This window comes from Hirundo rustica, chromosome 4 (assembly GCF_015227805.2).
Source record: "Hirundo rustica isolate bHirRus1 chromosome 4, bHirRus1.pri.v3, whole genome shotgun sequence".
NCBI classification, from domain to species: domain Eukaryota; kingdom Metazoa; phylum Chordata; class Aves; order Passeriformes; family Hirundinidae; genus Hirundo; species Hirundo rustica.
Genome location: NC_053453.1, coordinates 59,517,598 through 59,533,223, shown reverse-complemented (window position 1 = coordinate 59,533,223; position 15,626 = coordinate 59,517,598). Strand labels below are relative to the sequence as shown.

Genomic DNA, 15,626 nt, shown 5'->3' with positions numbered 1-15,626 from the left:
TCACCCAAGTAAAGACCTTAATTAACTTTAGAAACTGCTGAATTAACAGCCTCACATCTCCTGGAATTTTGCAGCAGTGAAGGTTATTCCATGTACTGGGAGGTAACTACTGCCTGGAGCCACAGCATCTCCCTTCACTGAAATATTCCCAGCTATGTGCAAGTATGAGATAAAAGGAGAAGTGTTTCCAATTAAAAAAGAACAAAGCATTGTACACATCTATATTGCCTTTCGCCCACGCATTTGATAAACATTCATCCAAGTCTCACAGAACAAAGAAAAAGGTTAAGGATCTCCTAAAAGAAAAAGGCAAAGAGCTCCTAAAAAAGCTGACTTCTGGCATGACAGAGGCTATTTCAAGGTTCCAGGATACTCCAGGGCTCTGAAAGGGTCTTTCTGGAGGGTTCAAATAGTGACACCAAAAGTTATGTCCTCCTGAGGCAGAATCTTCCCCAGTTTCCCTCTTGCCCCAGGACAGGTTGTAAGCTGCAAGTGACTATTAAATAGCACTGTTTTCTTGCTGTCTGCTAGTGTACTTGTAGGTAAAGCAGAAGTCAAGGTTTCACCTATTTTTCATTTCTCTCGTCTCAGAAAGGAAGCAGACAGACACATAAGCCCACTTATTTTTTATGAGCTGATCCAAGAAGCTTATATAGGATTTCAAGGGATTTCTGGTTCCAGCTATCCCTCTTGTCTAGAAACATAAAGCAAATACCAAATCAGGCTTATGTCTAATTTAGGTAACATAAATCAGAGCAGAGCTTGAGCTAAAACCTAGTGACACTGACAATGACAGGTCCCTGCTCTAACCATATAATCATAATTCTCTTCTGTTCACAAATGTTTTCTCAACTCCAGGATCTGTCCAATCTTCCTACTCCCTCTCTTCAGCACAGATTTTTCTTCAAAAATTACCATTACAAAAATACTTTGATGGATGAAGAATAAAATCCATGCATGCAGCGTCAGGACTATGGCAATACCACCAGCAATATTTCCTGCTCTCTCCTGTTACTGATCTCTATTCAGGCTGGGAAAGCAAGCAGTGTAAGGACCCAGAGAAGCTCGCTTCCTGAATCACTTTAGGATCCTGTTTAAAAGTAGTTCCTTCTCTTCTTCAGCACAGGACTTCCTCTCATAGGGCAACACCTGCTCTAGACTAATGTTTTAAATAATTAATTATTGTTCCTCTGGATGAGCGCTGCTCACTGCTTCACACAGCCACAGCTCTCACCCTGGGTCAGCAACTCAGGGTTAGAGCAAGGGGAAACAACAGGAGGGGCAGGAAAGGCTTCTCTGGGAATTCCTCGTCTTCTCTGGAATACCAGAAACAGGCCATGACAAAATAAGCAGGTTAAAGGTGGCACACGGCCCTGGCATCTAACAGAAACTTCAGCTCTGCTTTGCCAACCCCTTAAATCCTACAAAAGAGATTTTATATGCTGTTGGTTTCTTTTTCTAAGAGAGGTGCTCTGGGAAATATTCCTGACAGGTCCAAAGCACATAAAACTCAGAAGGGAATCACAAGGCAAAAGAAAAGTGAAGGAGGAAGCTGCAGAGATCAGAATCTCAGATTTTTGGGTCAAATAAGCTTCTCCAGACGGAAGAAGGGCAAAAGTAGAGGGACAAGCAGGACAGAAGGACTTTTGAGACAAAGACCTGAAGAAAGAACTTAAGGAGTGAAGGATGAACAAGTGTCAGGAAAAACACAGAAAAAAGAAGGCTCCTGCTTTCTGCATAGGGAAGCTTCGGAGGAAAGTGTCAACTTGGATATTCAGATCAGAAAGGGATTTGCTGTGCTCCCTTTATGATACGTGCTGTGACCTTTAGCCAGCGTATTTAAGGAAGAAGCCATACGGTCCAGCATCAAATAAACATCCACTTGGGGACCAAAATGATGGTTTATGGAAAGAGAAAGGATATTGTTCTATCAAACAGTATAAGCAACCATTTCCAGATCTATAATGCAATTCTACTATGAAGGATGATCTTCCTACGTACAGATTCAGGAGTAAGGACCATGTGATGCACTATAACCATGGAAACCACTTTTATTCAACTAAAGACTAAACAATTGGGTTTTTATGCTGAAGGTTGCTACTGCATCTAATGTTACTGCACAAAAATCTAACAGCCATGTATTTTCAAACAGATTTCTCTTCTTCAACAGACTTTTAGAGTATACCAACTCTGTCATTTAAACAAACGCTCTTCCAAATGAACTATTTGGAATGAGTCAATGATTTGACCATTTAGGAAGATTGATTTAATTATAAAGGCCATTAAACTCCATGCTAAGGAAGAAAAATGAGTATTTCACAACAGAAAAATCTATAGAAGCATAATGATGTGGAAGACCTTGTAGTGAATAATTTTTTATAACCGTGCTCAGAAAGCACTGTGCAAAACTTAGGACCTCAAGCACAGGGATACATTCCATAGCACATACACTGAGTGTTTTATCACTAATACATGGAGCTTACCAACAGCAGTAAATCCTTTGGGTGGAGTTTACTAACATTAGACATTTCTTAACTAAAACTGTGTAACTCAGCAGGTCACACAGACTCCCTTTATAGTTCATTGAAGAGGAACAGAAATTTCTTTGCATCCTACACACAGGGCATCTAGAAAGGATACCTGGATGAGTGGCATCAGTGAAGCCTAATTCTCACAGAGGGGATGCTGCTGCCTCCTATCAGCTCTAGAATACACCTTGAACCCAACAGAAGTCTGCACTCAGGATGCCCAAATTGGGTAAGGAGCATTCAGTACACCAACCATCTAACATTCCCTTTAATTAACTTCTAAAGCTTTGCGAACTACTTTTACCTCATATGCTGATGATTTATGGTCCATGCAAGACCCTTGTTTGCTTTATGCTCACGATGCCATTCCTCTGCTCCGGAGTTACCTGCCTTCCACAAGTTCTTACAGAGTTAGAACATTCCTGTGTCTCAGAGTAAGGAGCTTGCAAGGAAAGGTCAACACACACATCTCCAACACACACACAACTCTTCTTTCTGGAAGAAAATCTTTAGATGCCAATGAATTTAATCAGGCTACCTTTGTTCACACCACCTGCTGAGCTGGGTCTTCGTTTCCATTATGTCGCTACACGCACTCCTCTGACGATGGACCTATGATGAATTTGTACACAGCACCAATGTCATGACATATAAATGCTCCTTTTCTCCATCCTTCCCACTTCTCCCAGCTGCTTCTGCCACTGTCACTAAGTGAAAAAGCACTTTAGAAGGTTGGAAGTAGCAAGACAGCACAGCTGGGAGCACTGAAGAGATGCTGGCAGAGGGCACAGAGATGTCTTATCATTTATGGACTAAAGCACAAACAAGAAATCTGTACTGTGTTTTACCATAAGAGGGGAGAAAAAAAAAGGGTTTCTTGTGTATTTCCAAAATAAGAATTCATTGATGAAAATGCTGGATCTTTTAAAAAACGTATTTTTAGGTAACCTTTTAAAAAGCAGCTAAAATGAGAAGACAGTCTTAAGCTGTGCCAGGGAAAGTGTAGGTGGTCATTAGGAAGAATTTCTTTACAGAAAGGGCTATTAGACATTGGAGTGAACTGCCCAGGGAGATGATGGAGTCACCATCCCTGGGGATGTTTAAGGAAAGCCTGGACATGACTCAGTGCCATGGTCTGGATCACAGGGTGGTGTTGGGTCACAGGATGGACACAATCTCAGAAGTATTTTCCAACCTAGTTGATTCTGTGATTCTGTGTAAAACCAAAAGTTCTTCTGAAGAAGATGTAGAAGAAGGAAAGATGCAAGTTGATTAATTACTGTCCTGCTAGGAGGAACTATGTTACAGAAGATAAGTGAAGTTTTATCCTGTAAAGAAGGTAATAAATTGAACATCACAGTGGGAGAAAATAAGAATTTATGCTGGCATAGAAAATTACAGTGGCTTTACAATTATTAGCACTGGATTACAGCATAGGCTGGTTGATTAAATAGATTTTACTACTGGTAAGTAATAAATCTCACTCTAATGAAAATGTGGGGTTTTGAAGATCATCGTTAACCACACAATAGCTTTACACGACAGAATCACTGCGTACTTCTGAATGGGAAAATCAGCCACATAAATCCACTATTTGATTTTCACTTTAAAAAACCCTATAAATGCAAATATGCTGGAGACATATATTGTCATTTGTAATACTTTACTCAAGGTTGTATTGACATTGCTATTCTTCAGCTTTATTTTGCAAGACACACGTCTCAGCAGCACTTGAAATCTTGCAAGTTTTGCACAGTGTGCATTCTAGGACTCATTCACCTTCATCCAGCAAACCCCTGACCATGCAGAACATAATTTCTCTATCCTCCTAAGCACCCAATACACAGAGCTAAGTGTGTTCTCACTTTGCACACACACGTTTACAGTGCTGAGCCAAATGGTGACACCAACCCTTACCTGGTTGCAAACATTGCTCTCAAGGATGAGAAGGTTGCTGCATCTTCTTTCAGAGCCTTTAGTTCATTCCGTAGTTTGGTCATGGTCTCGGTCACCATTGCTTTTTCATTTTCGTATTTGTTCTTCAAATTGGCCAGCGCCACTTCAGCTGTCTAAAAACACAAACAAGGATATGTGCTTACGAGAGAGATCTGAGAAAAGCTAAAATCCCATGCCTGATTTTGGTTTTGATGTCCTTCATTCACACAGTAAAAGAAATTAAACCTGATCTTCATTGGACTGCGCACTAACTACTTCTTTTAAGTTGTACTCCATGAAACCAGGAAAAGGAGAAAGCAGCTGTAAGGACAAAGACCATTTCAATGGCAGCTGGCAACAACGCAGCACCTCAAGCATCTCTGCAAAACTGTGCAGCTTTATGTGGAGGACTCAGACAAGTGAGTAGAGTTACCACAGGAGCTGCTACCATGTTGTTGCAGCTGCCATAAACAACCAAGTGTGCCCCCTGGCCGCTTTGCAAACAGGACACAGAGCACACGAGGCTCAGCCTCTGCAGCCAAGTTGTGAATCACTGTGTTTGGCCTCAAGCCTCCTGCTGGCTGAGGCTTTCCTTGGGCACAGGGACAGCCAGGACCTAGCAGCTTGATTTATGCCTGAGAACTGACAATGTTCACTGCTGTGCAAAACCAGCATTATTTTAGCAGTTTTAATCACTTTAAAAAAAAAAAAAAAAAAAAAAAAAAAAAAAAGCAAATTAGAGTTTTCATTTAACAGGAAAGCAAGGCTTTGTATTTGTCCAATTCCTAAATTTCTCCTGCTCCCTTCTTCCTGTTGTCAATTTCATTCATTAAATTTCTTTAATTTACTACTGTGCTGCTTTTAATAGCTACATGCCTTAACTTTGCATGGTTTGAACATTCTACTCTACCTATGAATTTATGTATCCCTGTGAAGTTATTAAAAATATGTAGTTTTTGAGCCTTTTATAGAGGCTATATACCTACTGCTGTTTGAGACATTTAAAAATATTGCCTTTGAATGAAATGAAGAAAAATTTGCTTCCTTTTACATTTATTCAGAGTGCGTTATGGTTGTTTTTTGAACCTCATTTACTGTATAATATATTGCACCAATTCACACAGGCAATCAATTTCCCCTGCTGATCTTATGGGATCTCGAGCCACCACCGGGAAGAGAAGTTTAAAGAACGTTATGTTAAAGCAACCAGCAAGGGAACAGGACAAAAGATGGTAATGACCAAACAGTTGGAAACCTATTTCAAACTCAGTTTTCCAAAACTTAATACATTTCCTACCAACAATTTCTCTTAAAAAAAGGACACATTAGAATCTCCTACTAAATTACAACTTTATTCATTTGTGTCTTGTTAAATAACACAGCATTAAAATAATTATTTTTAATTGTATACTCACCAATAATATTTTCTTACTTTTACACCAATTCACATTAAGAGAACAGATTTTTAAAACGCAGCAGTAGTAACCACCTATCATTTTAAATAGATGCATTTTTTCCAATCCAGATTTGAAATCATCAGCAATATATGTTAAAATTACCTATCACTTAGGGATATATTTAAATCAATTCTGCTTTTTTGCAACCTTGATGATATATGCTTTGGTGCAGTGCAGGATGGCAGACACCAGCCTGTGTTTTGGCAGGATAAAGCACAAATAATCAGATTTTTGTCTGTTTTCAGCCATGACCAAAAATGTGGTCATGAATTAACAGTAATTTACACATCACTGGAACTGTGCACAATGATCAGACAGATCGTGCTCCCATGTTTTAGTCTTTATGCCAGGATAAGTTAAATGGACATGCAACACTACAGGATGAAAATATAGTTTCCTTGGTGAATAAAATTAACAGAGGAACGACTGTGTAAAATCTTCAAACATTTTTTTTTCTTCCTGTTAAAGTTTCCTATAAAACATAGAGAAAAAAAAGCATAAGTTTCAAATCCTATGGGAAATGCTTCATGGTTCTCCATGCAATATCCAAGCTGCTGAGGATCTCCCTCCTGAAAGTCTCCTAAGTGAAGAACAAATGGGCACAAGTGCTCTACCACAGAAGCAAATAAAACTAACAAAAAGGGTGGGTTTAGGAGCAAAAGGAAGAAGTGGAGCACCAGCTGAGGAAGCTTCTCTTGGAGACTTGAGGAGCCTGAAGAGACAGGAAACTTGCCTGAATCCTGAGAACACCCTGAATCCCGAAAATGTAATGGAGAGTGAGGCAGGGGATAGAAGAGGAACTCAGCTTCCATCTATCAGAGACACTTAAGAGTGTCTGGTCACCTCAGCTGTACTGCCACACTGTGCCAAACTGACAGGGACAAAATGAACTGAAGAGACAGCTTCATGTTACTCCTCCTCCAGTGCCAGCTCCTGTTGAAATTATTTCTATTTGTTCCCCATCTCAGCCAGCCTCCAAAATTGTATCCATTGAGCCATATATGCCTGGTTATGCCTGAAACCTACAGTTCTGTAGGACAATTTAGATTTAGGTCATCTAGAACAGTGTATACAGAGTGTTCTCTGAAAGGAAGGATGGGGCAAATGAAAGCCTTCCTCTCCAAGAAGTGGGTGCCACAAGGAAGCAGAGGCCCAGGACCTGGCTTTAACAGCTCTTTCTGAAGCATCTGTCTTAAAGCTGTGGTTAAAGAAAAGAAATTGTATCAGAAAAATCAAATAACTTTTTTCCACATAAAAATGCAATCACTCAACACACAAGTAGATGGGGAGCACAAGAAAAAAGATGAAAACACAGGGGAAAAAATAGCATGAATAATCTTCAGTGAAGTACATGATCCAATAAGACAGCAGAGGTGCTCATGGCACTTGTCAGACCAGTCATGCCGAGGAACTGGGCAAATGAATTATCCAGGCTCTCAGCCAGCCACCTGCAGACATGGGATTGATGGCTCATGTAGCATTTACTGTGTAGAAGAAGTCACCTGGAATTGACAGCAATGCCAGGAGGGAGCAGAGAGCTCCAATATCTGAACTCCAGCGGGGTGTGAAACACCAGCTAGGAAAAGAGAGCTGGGGAACACACAGGGCTCAGCTCCCTCCCCATCCCCAAACCCCAGCCCTGGAGGTGAATAGGCTGAGGTGAGCACAGCTCTGGCAGAGCTTGGGTTCCAAGCCCAGGACCTCAAGCACTGCCAGAACTAACAGAGTCCTTTCCATCCTCCTCTGTATCCTTATAAAAGAGATGTTTGCCAAACTCAGCCTAAAGGTTGCCATCTTCATTCTGCAATCTGTGAACAAATCTCATTTTCTAAGACAGCTTTATATCCCATTTACTTAATATCAACAGTGTGAGAATCAGACCAGCTAAAATAATTGTTAATAAATATTAAATGCTACACCAGCAGGATTTTTATTTCACACATGAAAGCAGAAAACTAGCCTGTATTTTTAGAGCAGAAGTTGTACATGGTACTGGGTCTTTTCATCAAGCCTCTCTTTCACAGCAGAAATTCTACTGTGTTCTGTCCATATAATATAAGGGCAATTGTTTATAGATAAAATTCTGTATGTCTGGAGTTATCAAGGTATTTTTTCTGAAGGACTTTTATGGGTATTGCAGTTCTGGGAGCTGGAGACACCATAGTTACTGCTAATACAGACATGAAGGTCTTGCTGACTCAACTCTGTCTCACTGAATTATTTACTTATGAAAACAACTGATCAGCTTTCTATCAGAACTTCAGGGTATTCAATTCCCCTCACAGGCAGCTTTGCTTTCTGATTGCTACTAGAAATCAAAATCAATTGAACTGGTCCTAAAAGTTAGTGAATCATTAATTTGATTTTACTTTCTCATTTATGTTACTTGTAAATGTTTATTCCACCAGTCTGGTGCAGACACAGTAATTTGGGGTATGAACGAATGGAAACATAAATCAAGACAAGGTAAGCAAGTGAGCCAGGAAGATTTATGTGCCTTGCTTTCTTGGGCAATTGATTTAATAATCCATTTTCACAGACTTAGGTTTGTGTCTTCTTGCTCCAAAACTTGCTCTTTTTCCTGCTAGAGCTTTGTGAAGTTTAAAATGCTTATTTGCAAATACTACTGACCAACACTACGTAGCAACTGTGCTTCCCTAGTTAAGGGTGTTTTTCACCAAAGTACAGTCCAAAATACCAGACCCAAGGAAGGGGCCCCAAGAGAAAAACATCCCCAGCCTTTTGCTGCTTAGAAACTTACTCTTTTGAAGGGGAAGACCTCAAGAGAATAAATCTTAACTCCTGTTTTTTTGAACATGAGTCAAAACATGAATTTGGGTTCTGGGATTATACTCACCACTTGAGGCTGGCACATAATAAAACACTCTTCCCCTCTCCAACATTAAATTCCTCCTTCCCTTTACATTATTATGTCTTTTAGCTTGAAAGTCTGAGGAAGATGATATCAGGTTTGCATGAACAAGTACTGCAAGTTTCTGTACCCAACTGTACAGTTACCAATATCTATGCTGCTATCCCATAAATAAAAGATTAGTTAATAGCAGCTCCTTAGTCAGCAAATCTATCTTTTCCATTTCAGTGAGCATGCCTTAGGATAATGCATTATTTCTGACAGCAATAAAAGAGTGAGACTGAGATAGATCTTCTGGTAGTAGCAAAAAATAAATGATAGCTCTATGCTAATGGGAAAAATCTTTAATTCAGAATCACAGAATGTATACCCACATACATCAATTTCATCTAAATTACATTTTAATTACATGGAAAATCCACATATAAATGCTCAAAGCTATTATTGCTTAGCTAGAGATGGTATTTAATTACTTGAGTTAATATTTAACGTGTTGTATCGGGGAGGGGGGGAGTGCTATGAAAGACTCAATATATGTTGAAATATTGCTGCAATTTAAAAATCCCCAATACCCTATGCAGTTACAGAGACAACAATCAATTAAACTTGAAATTGTAACTTCAGATTAGTTGACTATTGGGAATTTTAACACTGAAATCCCATCACTGTCAACAGCTAATGGTGTGCCAAGCTGTTAACCAGGACTCAAGCCCCCATGTGGTGATCGCTGCACTGTTTTCAGATGAGCAAAGTGCCAGGCAACCTAGAACGAAATCACTGCTGCTGCAGCCTTTTGCATTCAGATTTAATTCTGGGCAAAAAGAAATGAATAAAGTAAATAAAACTATTAACATGTTTAAATTTCGGTGTATTTTTTTTTTTTTTTTACAGTGTTTTCAGACCTGGAATCTAATGGATGCCAAGGGCTTGGTAGATATACTATGCAAAACCCATAGCATTAAGATAGATTTCTTTCAGCATTTGATATCAAGTTCTACAGTTTTTGGCTTCTTTTCATTGGTGAAACATCAAAAATAAAGTGGTTGGATGAATTTCCCTTAAGATTTGAAAAAATTCAAAATATTATCTTGAAGGTTTTTATTCTCCTAAGTAGAAGAGTACACCACCGAGAGCCTCTCCAGGCGCATTCTATTTTGTTTTCCAACCCTGCCAATCTTAAACAGTTTGTGATAATACCAGCAATGTGCCTGGGCAGTAGCTGGTCCCTGCCTACACCTCTGCTGAGTGAATGGTGGGTGCCGCGAAAAGCAGAACTGAAGTGCTTAAAGAGGAGGCTGGGAGGGGAGGGAACGAAGGTGTGTCCTTGCTGTGACTGAGTGAGAGGCTAAATAACCTGTGAGTAAAACCTCTCCTCCAAAATACTCCTGGGAAAGCTTGTAAGCGACCTGTATAAATAACACCTTCCTGAGTGCTTTATGAGCACCTTACCTGCTTGTTGGCTTTCAGCACCGCTCTCAAGGTCGCGATCTGCTCTCGCTTTGTACTCAGGAGCGACTTCAGCTTCAGGATCTCTTCCATTAAGGCCTCCTTGTCTTTGTCGATCATGGGCGCCAGCTCGCGGGCCGCGGCCCGCTGGCGCGACAGCTGCAGCGACCGATCCACAGCCTTCTGCAAGTGCTTGATTTGGTCCCTTATTATGGCATTGAGGTTGTAGATGTTCATGGGCTCTTTGCGGATGTCACTGGTGTCAGAGACAGGGGAGGAAGGAGGGGCTGTGATGACAGGTGAAATGGAAGGTGTTTTTGTCGGGCTCTGTTCCTTGCCGGGCTCTGTGGCCTCTTTCGTCACCTGCTCGGTTGGGGTCCTGGCTTCTACGGGCGATGCCACCCCCCGCCTGGCAAGTCGTGGGGAAAGGAGACCTCGAGGGTCATCCGGCCCCTTCAGGCTCCCGCTGCGGGTGACTCTGCTCTGCCTGTAATAGTCCAACATGACCCTGTTGGGCGTCTCGTTGTTGCACAGGCAGACGTGGTGGTAGAGCTGAGCCAGCTCCTCGCTAAACGTCACCAGCTCATCCTGGGCAGTGTTAAGGGTATTGTGGTTTTCGTTTGCTATGCTTGTCATCCTTTGTAACTCCTTTTCCATGTGGACCATTTTTTCCTGGCTTTCCTTTGTCGACTTCTCCAGGCTTGTCACCTGCTCATCATATGTCTGGATCCTGCTCTCATACTTGGCCTTCTCTTCGGTGTAGTTTTCCACATACTTATTGTATTTCTCCTTTAAGGCCTTGATTTCTGCTTTAAGGTCTATCACCTCAGTAACAGCTACTTTGTATTTACACTCTAGGATCTCCAAGCCATTGATGTCCACTTCATAGTCGTGTGCTTCCTCACCAGAATCTCGGCCCTTCTCACAGTCAAGCTCAACTTTCAGCTCCTTGTTGCTCTGCAGCCCCCTCATGGCGTTGACGTGCTCCGTGAGCCTGTGCACACGCTCGTGCTGCTCTGTCAGGGCTCCCTTGGTGTGCTCCAGCTGCGTCTGAGACTCCTGGAGGTTGGCCAGGAGAATGGCCTTCTCTCGCTCCACCTGCAACAGAGTCAGAGTGAGAAACCCAGGATCTCATCCTTCTCATGCTGAGCACCAAGCTCTGCAGTCAGTCATCTCTTTCACCCCACCACTGCCTGCAGCTTGAGGGCTTCTAACATATTTTAGCCTACACACCTAAACCATAAAATTAATTTACAGAGCGCTGTGTAACTCTCAGAGGTTTAGGAAGTCCAACAACTTCCAATATCACAATTCTACACACTGCCCACTGAAGAATTACCAAGTGCCCAAGCACTGTCTCATCAGCTAGAGTGATGATACGAGATTTATTAGGACATGTTTCCTGAACACAGAAACTTCATCACTCAACTGTAAGCCATTTCTCAGTAGAGTTTGAATTTAGATTTCCCTTTAACAGTTCTACCAATCTTTCACAATATTCATTTATATCTTTGAACTGCTGCACACTTTCATTAAGGCAAATGCAGTAAAAAAATAGCTTGTACATTCCTACAGATTGAATAAACTACTGTGTGGAAATGTAGCACAGATCAGGACACTGAGCACATGCAACTCCCAGGAATGCCCATCCCCAGCACTTAGCTGTAAGCAAAATTCATCTGTTTAAATTCAAGCCAGGAAAAGTAGGACTTGTGGTATAACTAAAAACCCACTCACTGGTTGTGACCTAGTAAGTTCCTTTCCAAATATCCACAGAGAAACGTGGATGCTGAACAACAGAAGACGTCACAAAGGACACCTCTAGAAATTTCAATGCACAGCAATTTTAATGCAAGTGAACAAGACAAGCTTACAAGTTTGATCTGCTCAGGTATTTGCTACTTATCACAATACTCCTGAAAGACTCCCATTTCAATTTCTAAGTAATGCTCCAACTTTTTGCTATGCCTTTGTCCTGTCCTGAACTGGGAAGCAGAGGAAGGCTTATGGAGATAGGATCCTTCTTCCTTTCATGCCTTTTACAATAGGACCCTGAGCCTATAAGGTTTACTGCTCTTCTCTCCCCCATTACAGCATCTCAGCACATGCAGTGAAAATGGTACTTCCATTGATGAGTGCTGGAATTATTCTGATAATTGAAAGCTCTCAGTAACGAAGAAACCTAAAATAACAATAACAACAACAACAAAAATACATAAGCTTTCCTTCCCCATCAGCAGTATGCAGAAGAGATTCAAATGAGCCACCATGAATCTTAGTAAAGGAAAATAAAAGCCTTTAAGGAACTGAGAAGGTGTTAATACCATCTCACAAAATGTTCGGAGCAGTGCTTCAAACTCTTGTTTTCTCTTAAGCAGGCTTTTGAGCCATGGTTGCTGCTCAGAAGTATTAAGACATTGGAGCACACAATGATCCCTTGGTTTCACAGACAGGCTCTCAAAACATGCCCTCCATCAGGAACTGCAATCAATCGCAGGCAGAAAATTTTATTTACAAATAAAAATAGAAGCCATGACAAAAAGTCTAAAAAAAATCAGCCTACTTTTCTTGTATGCAGGAGACTGATGCCTTAAGAATTAAAAAAGCAGGGCCAAACCTCATCATTGTTTTATGATCCAGGAAGAGTTTCTCTCTTTAGATATGAAGTGTTCCACTTTTGGCACTACATCGTCAGTACAGAAGAGGACAGCCAAGAACCACAAGTATTTTGGCACCCTTCTCCATTTTTTGTTCCCCCGTTGCTATCCCAGTATGTCTGCCACCCTAATTGTTGCTCAGCCCCCATGTCAGCTCACTCCTGTTGAGAAAATCCAAAATAGGGTAAACTTCCCTTTTGCCAAGTGCGTCTTCTTAAAAGTGACCACTTTCTACAGATGATCTGGTCAGGCCTGTCCTGGGGACCCTCAGAGGTCAACCCAGCAGTAGTCTCTTCACCAGTTTTCCTCTTTGTTTTCATCAAGCTGCCTAGCCCAGGTCTGCTATCCCTAGAATTCTTCAGCTGAACTCCAGCTGTTACCACTTGGCGTAGCAGGCATCAGCGTTAGCTACACTGCCCTTATCAAATGCGGGTATTTATTCCTCCAGGCTGCTAAGGTAAGCTATGCAGGTGCACCAAAAACTGGCGTTTGGTTAATGGAAGGACCATCTCACCTTATAGCAAGAAATTGTACTGATACTGAAGAACCACATATGACACATCAAAGGCAGTTTGCTTATTAAAGCGTATGGGTCCACTGTGGGCATGTTCACACCAAAGAAACTAATTCACTGTAGATTGCACCCTCGAAAAAATAAAATAAAATAAAGCCTTTCCTTTGAGAAAACACGCGCATTAAAGCAGCACAGTGCTTCAGTGCTTGCTTAAATTAATCAGACAGAATTGATCCTGCAGGACTACTGATCTGAGCCATTATACCCTATCATGAAGAAAAAGTGTGTCAGAGCTAACTTGGATCTTGATGATAATTTCTCTTCTGAACATAAATGTGTTCTGGAAACACTTATTTTAAGCAGAAAGGATTCTTTCCAGAGAAAACATTTTAAACTTTTAAAACCCATATATCAACTTGCACAGCAGGCAAAAAGAAATACACAAGCCTACTCAAATTTTATTCATTCTGGACTAGTAATAATGGATTAAGCTAATCCCCCTTCTGTTTAAAACCATAAATACATGCTCCTACTGCCAAGGGAAAAACCTCAAAGCTCCAGCTCAGTTCTGAGCACACCTTTTGTATATTAATGACTCTGCTGTTCCCAAATATAGTAATGATAATTCCTGTTCTAGATTATACTATACTCTTACTTCCACCGTGGCAAACTTATGGCAGGTATTTTTCAGTCCAGTTGGTGCATTTTTTTTACACTGAAATAGGTAGCTACAGTAAGGATTTTCATCATCTTAAAATGAAAATAAAAGCAATTCAAAAGAAGTTGTACCTATTTTGCAATGCACCCTTCCCTCCAGAGATTTCAGCTCGAGATTTCCTTCCCAATTTGCATCTACAGTTTGCAATTATGAAAAGCAATTTCACCATCACCATTTACATCCTCACCTTTTTTTTTTTTTTTTTTTAATATCAGAATTTCAGTGAAAATTCCTGGGGGAGACTGGAACAAATTAACAGGAGAACTCATCTCAAGAACCCTGAATCTCAGCTATAGTGTATTTGTCACAAGAGTACAGGGCAGCTGAAGAAGACTGTCAGAACACAAGCTGAAGGGACTTTTTATTATTCTGCCTTTTTTAAGAGAACATAATCTAGGTTTCCAAATATGATCATTGGCCTCAGAAAAAGGGAAAGCATGAACCATGGGAAGAAAAGGAACCCTTGACTTCAAAGATGATATAGGGAATTCTTTCCACTGGACAACAAACAGGAAGAAAGACTGCAAACCCACGAGCTTTTCTAAGAAAATCTCAGAATATGAAAATTTTCAGCAAGACATTTGTTACACAGCAGATAGATAGATAGACAGATAATGGAAAGGGAAGAGGTACAATTAATCTCTCCTGGGGACCAGCACAGCCCATGAAGCAGCAGCATCCAAAATCTACAGAAGGAATTCTATTTGTCATACTGTTTCAGTGAAGTCTTCTTCATGAGACTGAGGAGCAAAAACAATTTGCCAGACACACAAAATGGCAAATCTGAAGTTTACCTTTATTCTAACAAGGAACCTGATGTCCTACAGTCATAGAAATAGTTCCCAATAAATGGTCAGTTCCTTCAGAAACTCTGTCCTAGTGCAGCATCTTCACAAAAAATAGGAGGAACTCACACCAAGTACTGAGATACAGCTGAATGAACACCATATGGCAAAGACACTATAGAGGAAAAAAAATCCAATTTTGCTGATGACTTCCATTTTGTCAGCTTTTAAACCTGATTAAGTCTCCTATCTACCACACAGAAAACTTCTGGCAGAATTTTTCACATTTAATTTGTACGATCCAAATTTAATTTGTGTGACGTGAATTGATGTAACTCAACAGAGAAGGAGATCACTTTGTAAAACATCAGCATTTTGCAGTGTCTTTATCTAAAGAAATGAGGCTTTCACTAAGGTCTAGTCTGTCTTTTTAAACCATGAACCTTTTAACAGGATGTAAATGCCAAACAATGGTGGTCACCATTGGTACAGATGCGCTGGGATCTAGTACCAAAAAATGTTATGACAGAAAATAGTTAAAATTTCTTTTTTACGGTCCTAAGTTTGTTCGTAGTGACTGTGAGAAGGCTGCCACTTTGTTTAAGAAATATAAGTTTTTAACTCAGAGAAGATAATTACAGCATCTTTCAAGTAGAAGTTTACTAATTCATCATGCTCAGTATTTAATTAAATAAAACCAAGGAAAAGCATACT

At 40.6% G+C, this 15,626-nt stretch overlaps 1 protein-coding gene across 12 annotated transcripts in view; it reads right to left on the bottom strand.

The window, feature by feature from the left end:
- Positions 1 to 15,626, bottom strand: part of LOC120752454 (protein bicaudal D homolog 1) — a 282,990-nt gene that overhangs the window by 144,529 nt on the left and 122,835 nt on the right. For 11 of the 12 annotated variants that reach the window (XM_040063502.2, XM_040063503.2, XM_040063504.2 and 8 more), the window contains exons 5-6: positions 10,242 to 11,336; positions 4,446 to 4,597 (exon numbers count right to left, since the gene is read on the bottom strand). In XM_040063502.2, the coding sequence (XP_039919436.1) occupies positions 4,446 to 4,597; positions 10,242 to 11,336 (1,247 nt within the window). Of the gene's footprint in view, positions 1 to 3,066; positions 3,141 to 4,445; positions 4,598 to 10,241; positions 11,337 to 15,626 lie in introns of all 12 variants that reach the window. The other variant, XM_040063516.2, reaches the window with a different exon arrangement.